The sequence below is a fragment of the Barbatula barbatula genome (genome assembly GCF_947034865.1).
Source record: "Barbatula barbatula genome assembly, chromosome: 24".
NCBI lineage: Eukaryota > Metazoa > Chordata > Actinopteri > Cypriniformes > Nemacheilidae > Barbatula > Barbatula barbatula.
In genome coordinates, this window is record NC_136787.1 from 19,326,134 (window position 1) to 19,341,757 (window position 15,624).

Genomic DNA, 15,624 nt, shown 5'->3' on the forward strand with positions numbered 1-15,624 from the left:
ACGTCACATGATGTTCTTTAAAAAAATCACGAAGAAATACTCATTTGAGCATTGGAGTTAACTTCTTGATCTTTATTAACTTCAGTTTAACATTTCTTATTGCTTACGACATTTAGGATGTACAAGTAAGCTGAGAGTTTTCTCAGTACTGGTCAAGTCAACTTTATTTAAATAGCGCTTTTTACTATTTTCATTGTTATAAAGCAGCTGTACAAGAAACATATTGACTGTAAGCTAAACATATGAGGTTATACAAGTAAAAACTAAAAAAGGTGAAAACACAGAAGACAGACACACACGCACAGACAGTGGTTATCACGTGGTAAAGATCCTTATACTAGTTTAAGTGGGTTGAACATGATCAAATTGAGGTGAATTCACTTAATAATTTGAAAGATTTTTTCTATAATTGTAACTTTTGGACACAATTGTATGTAGTAAAGTTAATCCATAATCATTTGTGACAGTGAAATATATACTATAAACACACACAAACAGATTTTTCATGCATTTACATTGTCATTTAGCCGATGCTTTTATCCAAAGCGACTTACAAAGTAGAAGAAAACAATTTGTGCAACAAAAGAACAACAATGCATAGGTGCAGTAAAACTGGTCTCAGGTCACCTAACACAGTATAAGAAGCTAATAATAGTATTTTTTGGGGGGATAGGAAAGTAAGAATAAGAAGAAGACTGTACTAAGGGGTCAGATGTTGACGGGAGAGATGTGTTTTAGCCGATTCTTAAAGACGACTACAGAATCCGCTGATCTTGCGGCGCGAGGGAGACTTCATATGTGTCTGTATTTATAGACGTGACTGATTTTTTTCCCAGGAAATCTCATGGAAACAGATTCAGGATGTTCAGGTCACATTTCACACACACACACAGTCCTAATGTTTTATTTAGTTTATACTCCAGTGGTTATCCTCATTGTATTTTCAATACTGGAACACGGTATTTTTTAACCACATAAATCGAGAATTGAAATAATACTTCATTGTTTTTTCCACATTACAATAATGAGATTGCAGTCAAACGTTCCTGTGTGAATATCCAGAACCACTGAATGTCCTCTAGAGCTTGAGGTTCTGTCACACGGCTGAAGCATCCAGTAGCACCCCGGGGCAAATCCTCCAGCCCCTGCGGCTCTGATACCCCACCTGCACATCTCTGAACGATTGTATTGACCTGGTATGGTATGGATTTACTTCTCGTGTGTCCAAGGCCATGCATGTTTTCATTTTCTAAATCTTTTTTAATGAAAACAAGTTTATAGGAAGAACTGAGTGAACCATAATGAATCCCGTGGCCATTCTCAGGTAATATATGCAATAAAAAATGTATACCGCAAAAAAAAGAATACAGCAATGCACTGCAAAATGTAAAGTCAGCTCTCCTCTTCCTTATCGAGAGCAACATCTGACATTCCCACAACAGCCCAAGTATGAAGGACAACAGAGACGCATGGTGGCACGTGAGGTAAAACAACAAATGATGGAGTAAAACAAGGCTGTATAATGAAGCGTATCTTGTTCTCCTCTCTCTCTCCTGATCGGAAAGCCAAGACTGTGGCATGGACACAACACATTTAAAATTAATAATGTGTGCGATCTGTATGTGGAACACGTAGCAGCGGTTGGAAAGCAATGCATGAAAGCTGCCCTCAGGTGCCGAGCTGAATATGAGCGCTGGCACCTCGGTGGGTTCAAGCAGAGTGCCATGCATCTAATTGCTGAAGTGTCCACTCACAGTCACCACATTTCTCCACGGCATACTAATGCACTCGCGCATCCACATGCCCACCGACACCCACAACGCTCCGGCCTCACGCACTCCTGCTGTTGAGATGTTCAGGTGCGTTCGCAGGACGGGACATCGTTCCGACATCTCTGGGTCGCGACGGGATGAGATCAAATCAGAACATTTCTAGCGTTTAGTAGTTTCAAATAAACTGGGAAACACATTCTTGCTCTGAAAGAAACCTGTCACCTGTTCTTGAACATGTCATGTTTATTTTGAAAGTTGGTCAACTTCAACGGCATTGGCAGTTCTGTATGCTTGAAGCCTTTAGGTATAAAGCATTATTATGGGTTGAATGTCATTATAATTGTGTTGTAATACATTCAATGTTGAATTGATAAGTGTTATAAAGTTACAATTATTCATGAGACTTTCTAAGGTGGATTACCAGGCTTAATTCATGCAGCAAGAAGATTCAGAGGATGAATGAAACTTCTCTTCAGACAAACGCTGCATTCACTTTTGCACAGATGTATCTTTGTTGTGTTAGTTTCACTCTTTTCGTGCTGGTTTCATTCAGGTGTTGAAGTTCTTGCAAGCACGCAGTAATGCAGTTACAGGAAGGGTTGGTCTTGAGTAATAAACTCTCTCTCCTTCACAGACGCGGGTCACAGGTGCATCTCGCACAGATTAAAGCGTTGTTTGCGTCTTTTGTTTTGCTTTCTAGAATAGCGAATAATGGTGCATTCTAAAACTTGAAAGAGGAAATGACAGACCGACTTTAAAAATAGACTTCACGCACACAACACTGACAGTTCATTTCCCTTTGAGGGCGGATGGTAAGCATGCAGTTTCTTTTACTTCGTTATTAGTTTTAGAATTGCACATTTGAACAATAAACTTTGCTTGAGTTGAACACGTGTGTGTGTGTATTGTGTTTCAGAACTCAAATGATGTTTGTGCTGATGTTAATGTGTTCCGTCTGCTCATCTGACGGCCTCAGCTGGGCCTGGAGAAAACTTCCTTGTGACGTGGTGTTCTCCAACAGATCGGTTCTCATGGACTGTTCGGGCAGATCACTTAAAGAATTTCCAAATAACTTGTTCTGGAACTCAACAGAGCTCATCCTCAGCCATAATGAAATAAGAACTCTTCGGAAAGATGCTTTCTGGAATCTGACCAACCTCACACGGATCAATCTCAGAAAAAATCTACTGCAGCTTAAAAAGGACAGCGGGGTGTTTTCCAAGTTGGCTCAACTCAAGACTTTGCAACTTGACAGTAATAACATCTCAGCATTTCCCAGAAATCTTCCTCCAGGACTCCAAATGCTGAGTCTCAATTCCAACCACATCAAAAACATCGAACCGTTGCATTTTGAAGGAATGACGAAGCTCAAGGTTCTGAAGTTAAATGAGAATTGCTACCACAGCGTTGAATGTAAGTTTATAATTCACAACGAAACCTTTCAAAACGTTAACCTGACTGTGCTCGATTTATCCAAAAATAGACTGCAGAAAATCCCACTCGGTTTACCCAGATCCCTAAAGAACCTCTCACTTCTCTTAAACAGGATTGAGTACATCGATGCTTCCGTGCTACGGAATCAAACCAACCTCAGACTTCTTGATTTGTCTGGAAACTGTCCGTTTTGTTTCAACGCTCCGTTCCAGTGCACTCCCTGCCGGACACGGAATCGCTCTCTAGAGATTCACTCGGATGCCTTCAGTGGACTCGTCCGGCTACAAGACCTGAGACTTTCCGGAAACTCTTTAACGACAATCAAGCCTTCGTGGTTTCAAAACCTGACCGCGTTAAAGTACTTGTATCTTTCCTTCAATTCTTTAGTGCGTGAGTTTGAAAGCGGGCAGTTCTTCAGCGTGCTACCCCGCGTGGAGATCGTGGATTTCTCGTACAACAATCCCTCGCAAACCATTTACCATCGACTGAAACTCTCGAAGGGTTTCTCTAGTTTGAAATCCTTACAAACGCTTCACTTGGAAGGTTATATTTTCAGCAACCTCTGCGAGGAAGACCTTGTGCCTCTCTTCAGTCTGAAGAATTTATCTGTGCTAAACTTAGGAGTCAACTTTCTGCAAAACGTCAATCTGTCTGTCTTTAGGAACTTTCATAACCTCTCCCTGATTTCTTTGATCGACAACAGGGTGATGTTTACAGGACACACTCAGTTGCGGTGCGAACGCCAGGGTCTGTCTTATCAAGATGATCATCGTGAGGGTCCTTACATTCACACCGATAAAGAGTTTCGCCGTTACCCTCCGTTCACCAAACACGAGTGTCTCACGACAGGACCGGTTTTAGATCTCAGCAGTAACAGTATATTCCACATCAACCCGCTTTACTTCACAGGAGCAGAGGACGTCACGTGTCTCAATCTGTCTTTCAACTTCATCGCATCATACTTCAACGGTACGGAGTTCAAGCACTTTCCAAAACTCAAATATCTGGACTTATCCTACAACCGAGTCTACATGCATTCCCATTTAGCCTTCAGCGAGATAAAAGAGTTAAAGGTTTTGGATTTAAGTCACAACCAACATTACTTCGAGGTGGCAGGCGTAAGGCACAGCCTTGCCTTTCTCAAAAATCTTGAGTTCCTCCGAGTGCTCAATCTGAGCTGGAATGAGATCAGCACGCTGACCAACAAAACCCTCGACAGCATCTCACTGAATGAGCTTCAGTTTCAGGGAAATCGACTGGATATCATGTGGAGAAAGAACCAAGAGTTTAAAAATCTTTTCAAGAATCTCTCAAACCTGACACTCCTCGATATATCCTACAACAAGCTTTACCAAATACCAGAAGATATATTCAGTTATTTCCCGCAGACCCTGACGTATCTCAGCCTGAGCAGAAACACTTTGACATCTTTTGAGTGGAAACAGCTCCGATATTTACCTCGATTGGAGATTCTAGATCTCAGCGAGAACAAGTTGACACACGTCACTGAGAAACTGTCCAAACACACCAGTTCACTGAAGGCTCTGGACCTGAGTCATAATCTCATTGCCAGATTAAAACCAAGCTTTCTCCAAGATGACAGAAGTTTGTTAACCCTGAATCTCGCATTCAACTGCCTGACGCAGGTCAACGATGCGTCCTTCGTATCGGGCAGTGCTCACTCGCTGCATCTCCTGCACCTGGAGAGAAACCCAATCCACTGCACCTGCGATCTTTTGGACTTCATTCTCTGGTTAGAGAAAAGCGATACGGTTCTTCCCCGTTTAGCAACGGATATCCTGTGCGACCTTCCCGAAGCTAAAAGGGGATATCCGATGGTAAGCCTGGACATTAAAAACGCCTGCATTAATAACATCATTGCCCAAATTCTGTATGTGTTGACGTCGTCCATCATCATCATCATGTTATCCGTCACCATCACCGTACATATGTTCTACTGGGACATATCATACATCTATAATTTCTGCAGGGCCAAAATAAAAAGTCATCATTTAAATGGAGACTGTGCTTATGATGCCTTTGTCATCTACGACACGTCAGACTCAACGGTTGAGAAGTGGGTTTTCAACCATCTCTGCTTTGAGCTGGAAGAGCGAGGTGGACGGATTCATCCGCTCTGTTTGGCCGAGAGAGACTGGACTCCTGGAACATCCATCATGGATAACCTCAACCACAGCGTTCACCGGAGCAGGAAGACCATATTCGTGTTGACGGAGGGATTGGTTCGCAGTGCGATTTTCAAAATGGCGGCTTTTCTTGCTCAACAGAGGTTGCTGGAGGAGGGCGTAGACGTGATGGTGCTGGTGTTGTTGGAGCCAGTGCTTCGTCGATCGAGAATCCTAAACCTGCGGCGTTGCCTGTGTGGACACAGTGTGCTGGAGTGGCCCGTAAACCCGGCAGCAAAAGACTGGTTCTGGCAGAATCTGAGGAATGCAATCGGATTCGAGTGTCACGGTGTGCAAAATAAAATCTTTACAAATTACTTCAGTGGACGGTGAAGTGAGAGGTTATAGCATGTTTCAGTTCACGGTGGCTGTTCTACATTCTACTTCTAGTTCACCAGACAAAAGTGTTGCACCACCAACTTCCCTATAAGCTATTGTTGTTTAAATTCGAGAATTTCCCATTAAACTCATTTGTGTTGCAATGACAGTGACGTGTGTGTGTGATGCGTGTCACACTCAAAAAAAAAGATTCGAGGTGATGATAGATTTCTATCGTCGAGTTTTTTGCAGTCTCATATAGTTAGGATACACAAACACACAGTTACTCTCGCTGTCTATGTCCTTCCTTTTTTCATCTTTTATTCATAATGAAACCAGTGATGAAAAATTCATGACTCTAGGCAATGAAATGAATGCAAAATGAAAACTGTGGGCGTATAAAAGGAAGAATGTCTCTATCTAGGGTGCACTAGGTGTGGATCACGGCGAGGGCAGTTGCTTCTGGAGAGCGACTTTCTGCTAACTCTCTCCATGTTAATATAGCAGATGAACTTCTGATGGACCTGCTTCATTCCCAGCATCATTAATAACCGTGCGCTCATTGAACACTGCTGTCCGGCATTATTATCTTAATGAATCATAATCTAAGGTCACATCTTCAACCTGGCCAATCATGTAGAACAAGGCAAAAATAGCTCTGGTCTCAAAGTCCATGACTTACAATACAATTATTATTTACATTAATTAAACAAAAGTAGCAACGAGTGCCATAATGTTATTAAGATCTATAACAATGGCTACGGATTATGGATTAATAGAACATGTTTACAAATATCTCCTTCACCCTTTCATACTTAAGGAAAAGCCAGAGGCATCATATCATTTCTCTGTAACCCCAATGCAATCTTTACATTACAATATTCAGTTATATCTGCACATAGTGTTATTATAAATAAAAATGTGAAAGCTTTAAATCATATAGGCTACTAGTAATGCTGTATTCAATGTGAATACTCTGCAACCTGTCTACATGTTCTGTATGCATGGAATACCCAGATGGCTCATTAAATGTGCAGTCTACAGCACAGCACACTACTAGAAATATAATGTTCCTCAATGCAATGCATGAAAACTTGCCCCAATTTAATTATTTATCCCCTGCCTAAATATTCACTGTTTTGACTTTGGGAAGGTATACACATTTTTGTGCATAGTAAAAAAGTATGGAAGTCTATTTTTAAATGATTATTATTAATATATTATTATTATTAATCGTAATTATCGATCACATGACTCACCTTGCCGACTGGAAAATGCAACGCAATGAAGTCACGTGACAACAGGAACTACTAGCCGGTCGAAGTGTTTATTGTTGCATGACGTGTAGTGTTAATTCTACTCTTTAAAATGACAGAAGAACGGGTTGTTTATCGTTGTTTAGCTGCTGTTAGTCGAGGGATTGGAGCGATGATTGGTTTGCAGGTTGTGAAATTAAGTGTTCGCGTTTGTATTTACGGCCTGTAAATGTTTAAAGGTTTTAAAAACACTGCATGAACCTCTACTGTCAGTTTTGCTTGTGATGTTTTATTTTATTTGTTGAAAACCCAAAGTGTAAGATCGAGATCCACTGGCACTGTTCAACATCACACATGCTGTATTTCTAGGGCACTGCCGGGCTCAGCTGTACTTCATGCGCCGTGTTGCGTAGACGGAACGCTGTGTGACGTCACAGCACCGCCCGAGCGAGCGATACCCCTCATAAAGCCGAACACACTGTGTCTTACTACTGTTATGTTTGTCGTTAAGGATTATTTGATGTTATTTATGTCAAATAATAGGAGAATCAGTCAGTTGGGTTGTTTAGTGATCGGCGCACCCGTGTTCGTTTACGTCTGACAATGACGTCGACACGTGTCATTGAGATGCCATGACATCACTGATGAGATAACGAACCCTTTTTTTAGCAAAACAAATGAATAACTGGAGGTTTATATTTTACGATTTGATCCTAAACAGTGTCCAGTGCAGATATATTTGCTGTTAGCGATATATTAAACATTTTAAATAACAAATAATTTGATCAGCTCACGTAAGTCACGTGTTCATCTCAGAGGAGATTTGTGTGTTTTTTTTGCATCCATAAGTGTGTTTGTCACCATCTCTCTGACTCTCTCTGGGGTCCGGAGCTTGTGTGTAATGACAGCGGGTCTTTATCCTGACAGTTCATGCGAGTGTGGTGTGCTGGTCCCTCATCACCAGTACAATCCATTCAGAACGTGAGCACAGACATTCATTGCTATTGTTCGACTTTGGCTTTATGGAATTGAAGGGCCTTGAATGAGAGGAAAGCATTGTGTGTGTGTGGTTTGCTGCTTTATATTAAAGAGAACATGCCAGCGTCTAACTGGGTGTAGTTTGATGTGTCCTCTGAGCTTCTCTCTGGTGGACTGATGCTTGTGTTGAGTTTGGTGCTGTCTCGCTGACGTTGACCCCTCCACGGCACTCCAGATGCCACACTGAGACGTGACTGGAAAGGCAGAACGGGAGAGTGGAGTGTTTTTTCTGTTTTATTGCTCGATTCACAGACCAAGAAAACCTCAGCGTTTCAATGCATGCCTCATTAGTGGTGCCTTCATCACAGTTACTGTTGAGTTTTTGTTGCTTTTAATCTTTTGGCAGTTGTTGGAAGTGTCAGGTGTGTGCATGAGGGATTATTTCAGAGCCGTGTAAATATTCAAATCAATATTACTTTTTGGATCAAATTGAATGTTTGAGGTATGTCTCACGAAACCATCAAGATCGTGTCTGGGTTGTTTGTTTTGTGTTTGCTTGATTTCTTTTCGTGGTGATAAGGTTTATGTCTGGTTTGCGAGATTCGCATGTTTGTACTCCTTAATTATAAATAGGAAAGCGTTTGACCTTTTTATTTTTTTAAATTAAGTTTTAGTTCTTCTAGATTGAATCTATTTAAGACTGGCTTTGTCCATCGGGGGCCATGTGGAGATTTCAGAAGAAAATGAGCATGTTTTAGATATAGCCAATGGCACAACACTCCGCTCTATTATAGAGCTAATATAGAGGGCATTCCTGAGAGACACACAAGATTTCTCTTTTTCTCGCTCTCTTTCTTTCTCTCTGACTGTTTTTGAATATCCTACGGTGCCATGACCTGAGAAAGTATTAATGGCATTTGTGCCACTTTAAGTGGGTCATTCGCTGCTTCAGACGCTGGAGCGAATCTATACGCTTGTCTTTATGGAACAGCCATAAAATCCATCAGGACCAGAAAACACAACCCAACTCGTGCTATTTTTGAAATGCAATGCATCGTTCTTTATAGAAATGGGCAAAATAATCAAAAACACCTTCGAATAATTACTGCATTCCAATAAAAAAGACAACGTTTAACCTCTGATAGATTTAATTGCTATCATTTCATGATTGAATTGATTTTATATGTCATTTCTTTGTGCTGTGGATAGAAACGCCAGCGAGTGGATGCCTTTCAAGATGAAAAATCAATTTGTTAAATAAGAAAAACGAGAGGTGTGCTATTGAGAACAAACATGCTTCAAGTGCTCTGAGGACACTCGAGTGTTTGGAGAAAGAGCGAGAACGCTTAGATGAAGAAAAACACAACACTGGTTTGAGATCTTTTGTTCTGTGTGATTAAAATGGGACACGTTACAGCCTGCGGCTCATGGTAAAGATCTCTGAATGTCAGACAATACTTCTGGAGATAATATACACTGATGTCTGTAAAGTCATTTCATTCGCACGTTCCAGGCGTGTCAGACACAGGCATTTGTTTGTAACCGAGTCTTGTGAGGAATTGACCAGCTCGCCTACCAAGTGATAAATAAAAGCAATAGATAAAATATTGAGTTTGAGATTGTGTGTTGTTACAATGCCAATAGACGTTGCTTAAATTCTCTTTGAAATCTCTTTTGTTTTCCATAAGATTAAATGCAGAGCAATGCATTATAGAGCTATACGTTCACGTTTATTTTAAATTCTATATGAAACAACTGATTTATTTGTAGTTTTTTCTGCAACATTTGGCCTGTTGTCGTGATGGAACATCCCATCGGAGTTCAGATTTAAAACACTTTAAAACTGGAATCCACATTTATTTTGCAGATAGAAAGAAATTGTATATATAGGACTTAAATATTTCATTTCTTTCCCACTTAAATTCATTTGTATAGCACATTTAAATGTATATATTGATAGATCATGAACTATAATGCACAGCGTGTTATTTTCCATAACATTCTCATTTCATATATTTCTCTTATACTTTCTTTCTCTCTCTCTCTCTCTCTCTCGCTCTGTCTCATGTTAACCTGTCGATGGCGTGTGCAGTGTGAATCTGACCTCCATCTGCACATATGTGACTCTTCACCCTCCCACGTGACCTCTGCGCTCTCTTCTGACAGCCGGTGATGAATTGCTCGTATGATTTATGCCGTAGAAATATTTCACAATAATGGACAACAGGTGGCTGTTCACCACATTATTTTAAGATCAAGTGTGTGTGAAAATGTATTCAGCATATGATTGAATGTGTGCGTGAAGTGTAAGGTATGATCTCTTCATGTTTAGTTTATCATTTGGCCTTAAGATCATGGCAACAAACAAGATGACATTCGTTATATACCTATATTCCATATTTCATTAAACTTGTTGTCTTTTTGAATGTTTGTTTTGTATTTAAGTTGGTTTCTAGGGTGTTGTCGGGATGTTTTGAGTGGTTGCTATGGCATTGCTAGGATGGTCGCTTGGATGTTCTGGTCAGTAACGTTTTCAACTGGTTTTGCTTGAAAGGCTGTGTTAACTTTGTTTTCTTTCACTTTTCATTATTTGGATTGTTTTGTAAGAGTCTGGAGGTGTAAATGAATGTAGATTATAGAGGTCAAATTAGTAAATGTGAAATGAAATATTTGAGTTGATATTGAGATCTTCACTAATATTGACTTTTGATCGCAGACGTTGTTTCACACATTGTTGACGTCTCTTTTCAAACTCTCATGACATTTGGGACATCTATGACTCTTTTTCTCCTCATGAGAAATATCTGAGACAGATGAGACAGTTTCCAAATTTCCATTTGTTCTCCATTTAATCTCACTGATGTCTAGGATAGGGCTGTCACATAAAGCGGTGTTTAACAAACAGGCTTTGACAATTATAAGGATTAATTACAATTAATTTATTCAATGACTAAAACATCGATACATTAAGAAATGTGAAAATCCTGTAAATAACTTGTAACGTTTGCTATAGAGGGACCTTAACAGAAAAGAAAAGACTGAGATGTGAGGAGGCTGTCGTCTTGCTGTGTAGACACAGCAAATCTGGAATCACTTAAAAAAAACTTGAAGAAATGCCATTCGACCGTAACAGTGAGTGCAGATCAAGGACGGTGGATGTCACCCTTGTTTTCCAAGGATTAACAATAATTGTGATTATGTGAAATAATTGCGACAGCCCTACACTGTAAAGATTTTTGCTGCAGTTATGCAGCTAGTTGCCAGTAACTTACTGTAGATTTATATTTATGTCATTTATTGGCAACAGTTTGTTCAGAGATACATTAACATTAAACATTAACGAGTCTTTATCTTTACAGAACAAAACGATTAAATAGACTCATGCAAAGCTTGGGGCTCATTTTTCAAATTTTGGTTCCCAGAATGCTGGGATGCACATTTCTGTAAAGATAGAGACGTGTGTTTATTGATCATTTATCTTTGAACAAACTGAAAATTACATAAATGTAAATCTATAGTAAATTACTGCCGTAAAAGTGTCATTTCTACAGAAATAGTTTTCAGTGTAGTCAAGGAGAAATAATCCAGAAGGTTATATGTAAACTACTAGTTACACGGTTCTTCTAAACAAGCCACACAGATGTATGTTTCAGGTAGTTTTCTAGCCTCAGTAAGAATGAAGAATTGCTGAGTATAATTACCGTCAGGAAAGAAGCTTTACTTTCATAGAAAACTTCCATTTCTCTCAAATTTACAACTAATTTATAGGGTTGTTCCATTGGCAGTAATAAACGATATTAAAACGAATCAAATCGTTCTGTTTTCTCTCTGTGGCGGTGTTGTTTTTGCAGATTGACAGGTACACACAGTCAGATCTGGTGAGTTTGGTCTCCTTCATGTGTGAAGTGTTGGAAGGTTTTTCATTTGCATGGCCCCGGGCGAAGTTTCCCTCCAGCGATGATCCACGGGTTCAACCGGACCGCTGTGATGTAAACTGCAGACACAACAGAGAGACTCCAGAACATTCACACCCGCGGGACACAAGAAACACCGCAGTGACATTCAATAGACAGCAAATGGAGATCTGTGCTGAAGTCTCTTCAGATCCACACGGATCTCACATGTCTGGGCGGGAAGAGAACCGCTATCGCTCAACTTTAAAACTACCTTTAGATTTTCTATACGATATCAAACACCAATCTTTCCTTTCAAACCGAGTCATTTATCGTATAACTCGTATACCTGGTATTGTTTATTTATGTTGTTTAATTGATGCTGGGAAATGTAAATAGAAAGCATTGAAACTGAGCAGTCTTGCTGTTTAATTGTCCTACATATAAGAATACTTATAAAAACATGATGCATTTGATTTGATGTCTGATGTCAGCCTGCGGTTCTCTGGACAGAAGTATTAACAGCTCCAGCTCTGATAATAACATCTCTACGGGCTGATGATAAGAAATCACTCTTTTTATCCCAAGGACAAACATGTGGCACGGCTGATTTCCACACACAGAATCCATTTCAGAAAGCCTGGAGGTGAGACAGACAGCACAGGTTCATTCAGATTCGATAATGTCCAGAGCCCGTGGAAACATTCACTCATCATGTCCAGATTTACATTTGAACAATCTTATGTGTGGACAACCCAAAACCATTTAATGAACCTGTGAGTTTATGAAATGTTACCGCACGAAACATAACGTATTCTCAACAAGACATTTTATATCATTAAAGCCCGAACAAGAAAATCTAAAAGACTTTTAGCTTGATGCCGAATGAGAACAAGAACATTTGATTCCCTCATTACAGAAAACAATCCTCGTACTAGTGCAGAAACCAATATGATGAGTCTTCATATAGTCAGATACAACTACAAAAAATCTTAAGTTTTGGAAACATTAACCGTCATTCTTGCTTAAAAAAAAAATTCATGTCATCAAGCGCTTCTTCATGAGCTGATGAAATGATCTCTTGTGTTGTCACGTGTTTAGATAAAATGGATGGACTGCCGTCTAAATCGAGGATCATAATCAAAAGCAGACGTGTTATTAAAAATGTGAAGCCATCAGGACATATCTGACGTGTTGATGTGATCTGTGCGTGCGTGACACTAAAGAGTGGGCTGCCAACAAGCTGTTGTGTTAAATGCACTGTATTACATTCTATAGAGACGAAGAAGGACATGTGAGAGTCTGTGCCATCTTGTCTTTAAAACATTTTTTTTATTTCTTATACATGTTCAAGTGTCCACATTATTTATAGGAACAGGAGACTACCAGTAAACATTTGAATCTTTTTGCTCCGTAGGAACCCCGTCAGGAGTGTTTCTATAGGAACGTCCATGTTTGCTTCATTAGTAGAATTACATCTCTAATGGAGAGATTGTTAAGAAACTGCGACGGTTGATTTACCTCAAAGCTCACGAGAAACGCCTACAGGAGAACGTGAGCACTCACAGGTTTCTCTTTCATAGCTCAGGACATTTGATGAATGTATATACAGTATATATTTAGAACAAGCGTTTTGCAGCGTGCCCGTCTAGACAATGATGTTCTGAGGTCATGTCGCTGACAATGGTCCGGACAGTTAAGTGCTCTGCAATTACACCAGCCGAAGCGTAATTGACGGAGAAAATAACAGACGATGTCTGAGAATCAATGAGCGACTGAAGAGGAGGAGCCACTTCTGACAGATGAATCCTGTGTGAATGACACCCTTCACATCCACTGAATATTTACTTGCACATATCATATTCATAATAATATCCCCAGTCTGTGTTGTTTTATAGTCCAGTAAGACTATTAATGATGTGTCCGTGAATGCTTTGATTCTTCATTCATTGTGTATTCTTTGTTTATTCACATTTGAAGGACATCACCTTTCTTTAACCAATCGACTGTTTTTCAATCTATCCGCTGACAAGTGTCTTTTTCTGTATTCAGCCGGACCCTTGATCCAAGCACACATCATCCTGTGATATAAACGTCTAACAAAGACTGCGGTCCTGGCCATCAGGAATTCCCTGTGGGTGAGCGTGGGCTTTATTCGGAGCTCCAGTTCTCCGCACAGGTCCCCAGACACCGCTGGGGTCACGGCTAACTCAAGCACACTGTCAGCCATTCACGGGACATGCCAAAGAGTTCACCGTCCCACGTTTGAGATGTGAGTGGCTCTGGATGAGATGTGCACATGATGAGAGAGGTGTGGGGTCGAGGGTTCACACACTGGATTGTCATAACTGCTGTCAGACTCAACACTACAGAAACACTGACGTGCACACACACACACTCACACACACCTCTTTACATAGCCATCTAAATGAGAACATACCAAGAGTATTTCTATTGTTTTATTTAAGGCTACCCATGAATACATTCAATACATTGCATTTGCTTATTTGCTTTCTGCACCTGGGGACATTTTTATTTGAGGTTGTGTTATTTCCGGGAACAGTTACAGTATGTGTCTGTATTAGAGCTAAAACCAAAACAAATATAAATACAGCTTTTAGGAAATTGGGAAACTTTTATATTAATACAATTATGTTAATAAAAGGTGATTTTCAATTTTCTGATTATCTTCAAATTGTGTAATTTATAATTCATATATTTAATAAACAATTTGGCATAACCTCTTTTTTAATCTTGCCCTCTTTAACACTTTCTAAAACAACTGGTGTGTTCCTTACATTTTCTTTTACATGTTTGTTAAATTCTTGAAATTATTTAGATAGTAGACGATGAAAGTGTTTTTCAATCAGGCTAATTTACCATCTGAATTAATACAGTAAAAGTTTTAAATCTACAGGAAATGTGTTTGTTGAATTGAAATCCACACTTGTAACACACATTCATTTGTTTTATATTTGTCTCTTAAAAAGGCTTCTCAAATGGTTTGGTCTCAAAACGTTTTGTAATTAAAGAATAAAATGTTTCGAGGTTTTAAAGATGATAAATATATGATGATGAATTAAAGCGAGCTCATAGATATTTGGAAACGCAAAATCACGCTTTTGGCAAACATTATACAAACCGAACAAGAGACCTGTTACAAACCTCAAATTAAAAAATATATATTTCAAGAATTAAACTAATTCTTACAATCGTAAAATGCGGAATAATCAAATGTAGACGAACATTCACGGGCATCACAACATAAGCCGATCAAAACTGTTTCAAGCATAAGTGTGATCGATTATAAAAGAGATGCATTTTAAAGCTCGTATTTATATTTCAGATCATTCGGTCATGTGAAGAGTTATGTTGTTAAAGATGATTAATTGTTTATTAATTTATTCGGATAGCCTGAATAATCGCAAGCGAATGCGTAAATCGATTTGTGAATGATGCTTGTGTGTGATGTCAATACAAATAACACCGAATAGTATTATTTTTAAGTAGGCCTACGTCGTAACATATTTTAAAGCTTGAATACAATAAATTATAAACTAAACTATTGCTAATTGTCATGTTTTTATATATCTCAATAATATATGTCTCTTCCCTTTTGGTTTATTTCCTTTGCGTTGATTTCTATGAAGATTTTAACACTGTTTTTAAAACAAACAGTTCCAACATTTTGAAAACGACGGAACAAATAATCCGTTTGTTTTTGTGAGGTTAGGAAAGCTTATTTATTGTGGGAAAGTAGAAATAAGAGCACATTTACGCACGAAAT

The 15,624-nt window shown here is 39.2% G+C and overlaps 1 protein-coding gene across 1 annotated transcript; it reads left to right on the forward strand.

Annotated features, from left to right (window-relative positions):
* Positions 1–1,782: 1,782 nt before the first annotated feature.
* tlr8b (toll-like receptor 8b) lies at positions 1,783–5,873 on the forward strand (the record flags this gene model as incomplete). The annotated part of the gene is made up of 2 exons (XM_079448316.1): positions 1,783–1,859; positions 2,689–5,873. The coding sequence occupies 2 exons, from the start codon at positions 1,783–1,785 to the stop codon at positions 5,723–5,725; spliced, it is 3,114 nt and encodes a 1,037-aa protein (XP_079304442.1). The 3' UTR covers positions 5,726–5,873.
* Positions 5,874–15,624: the final 9,751 nt, after the last annotated feature.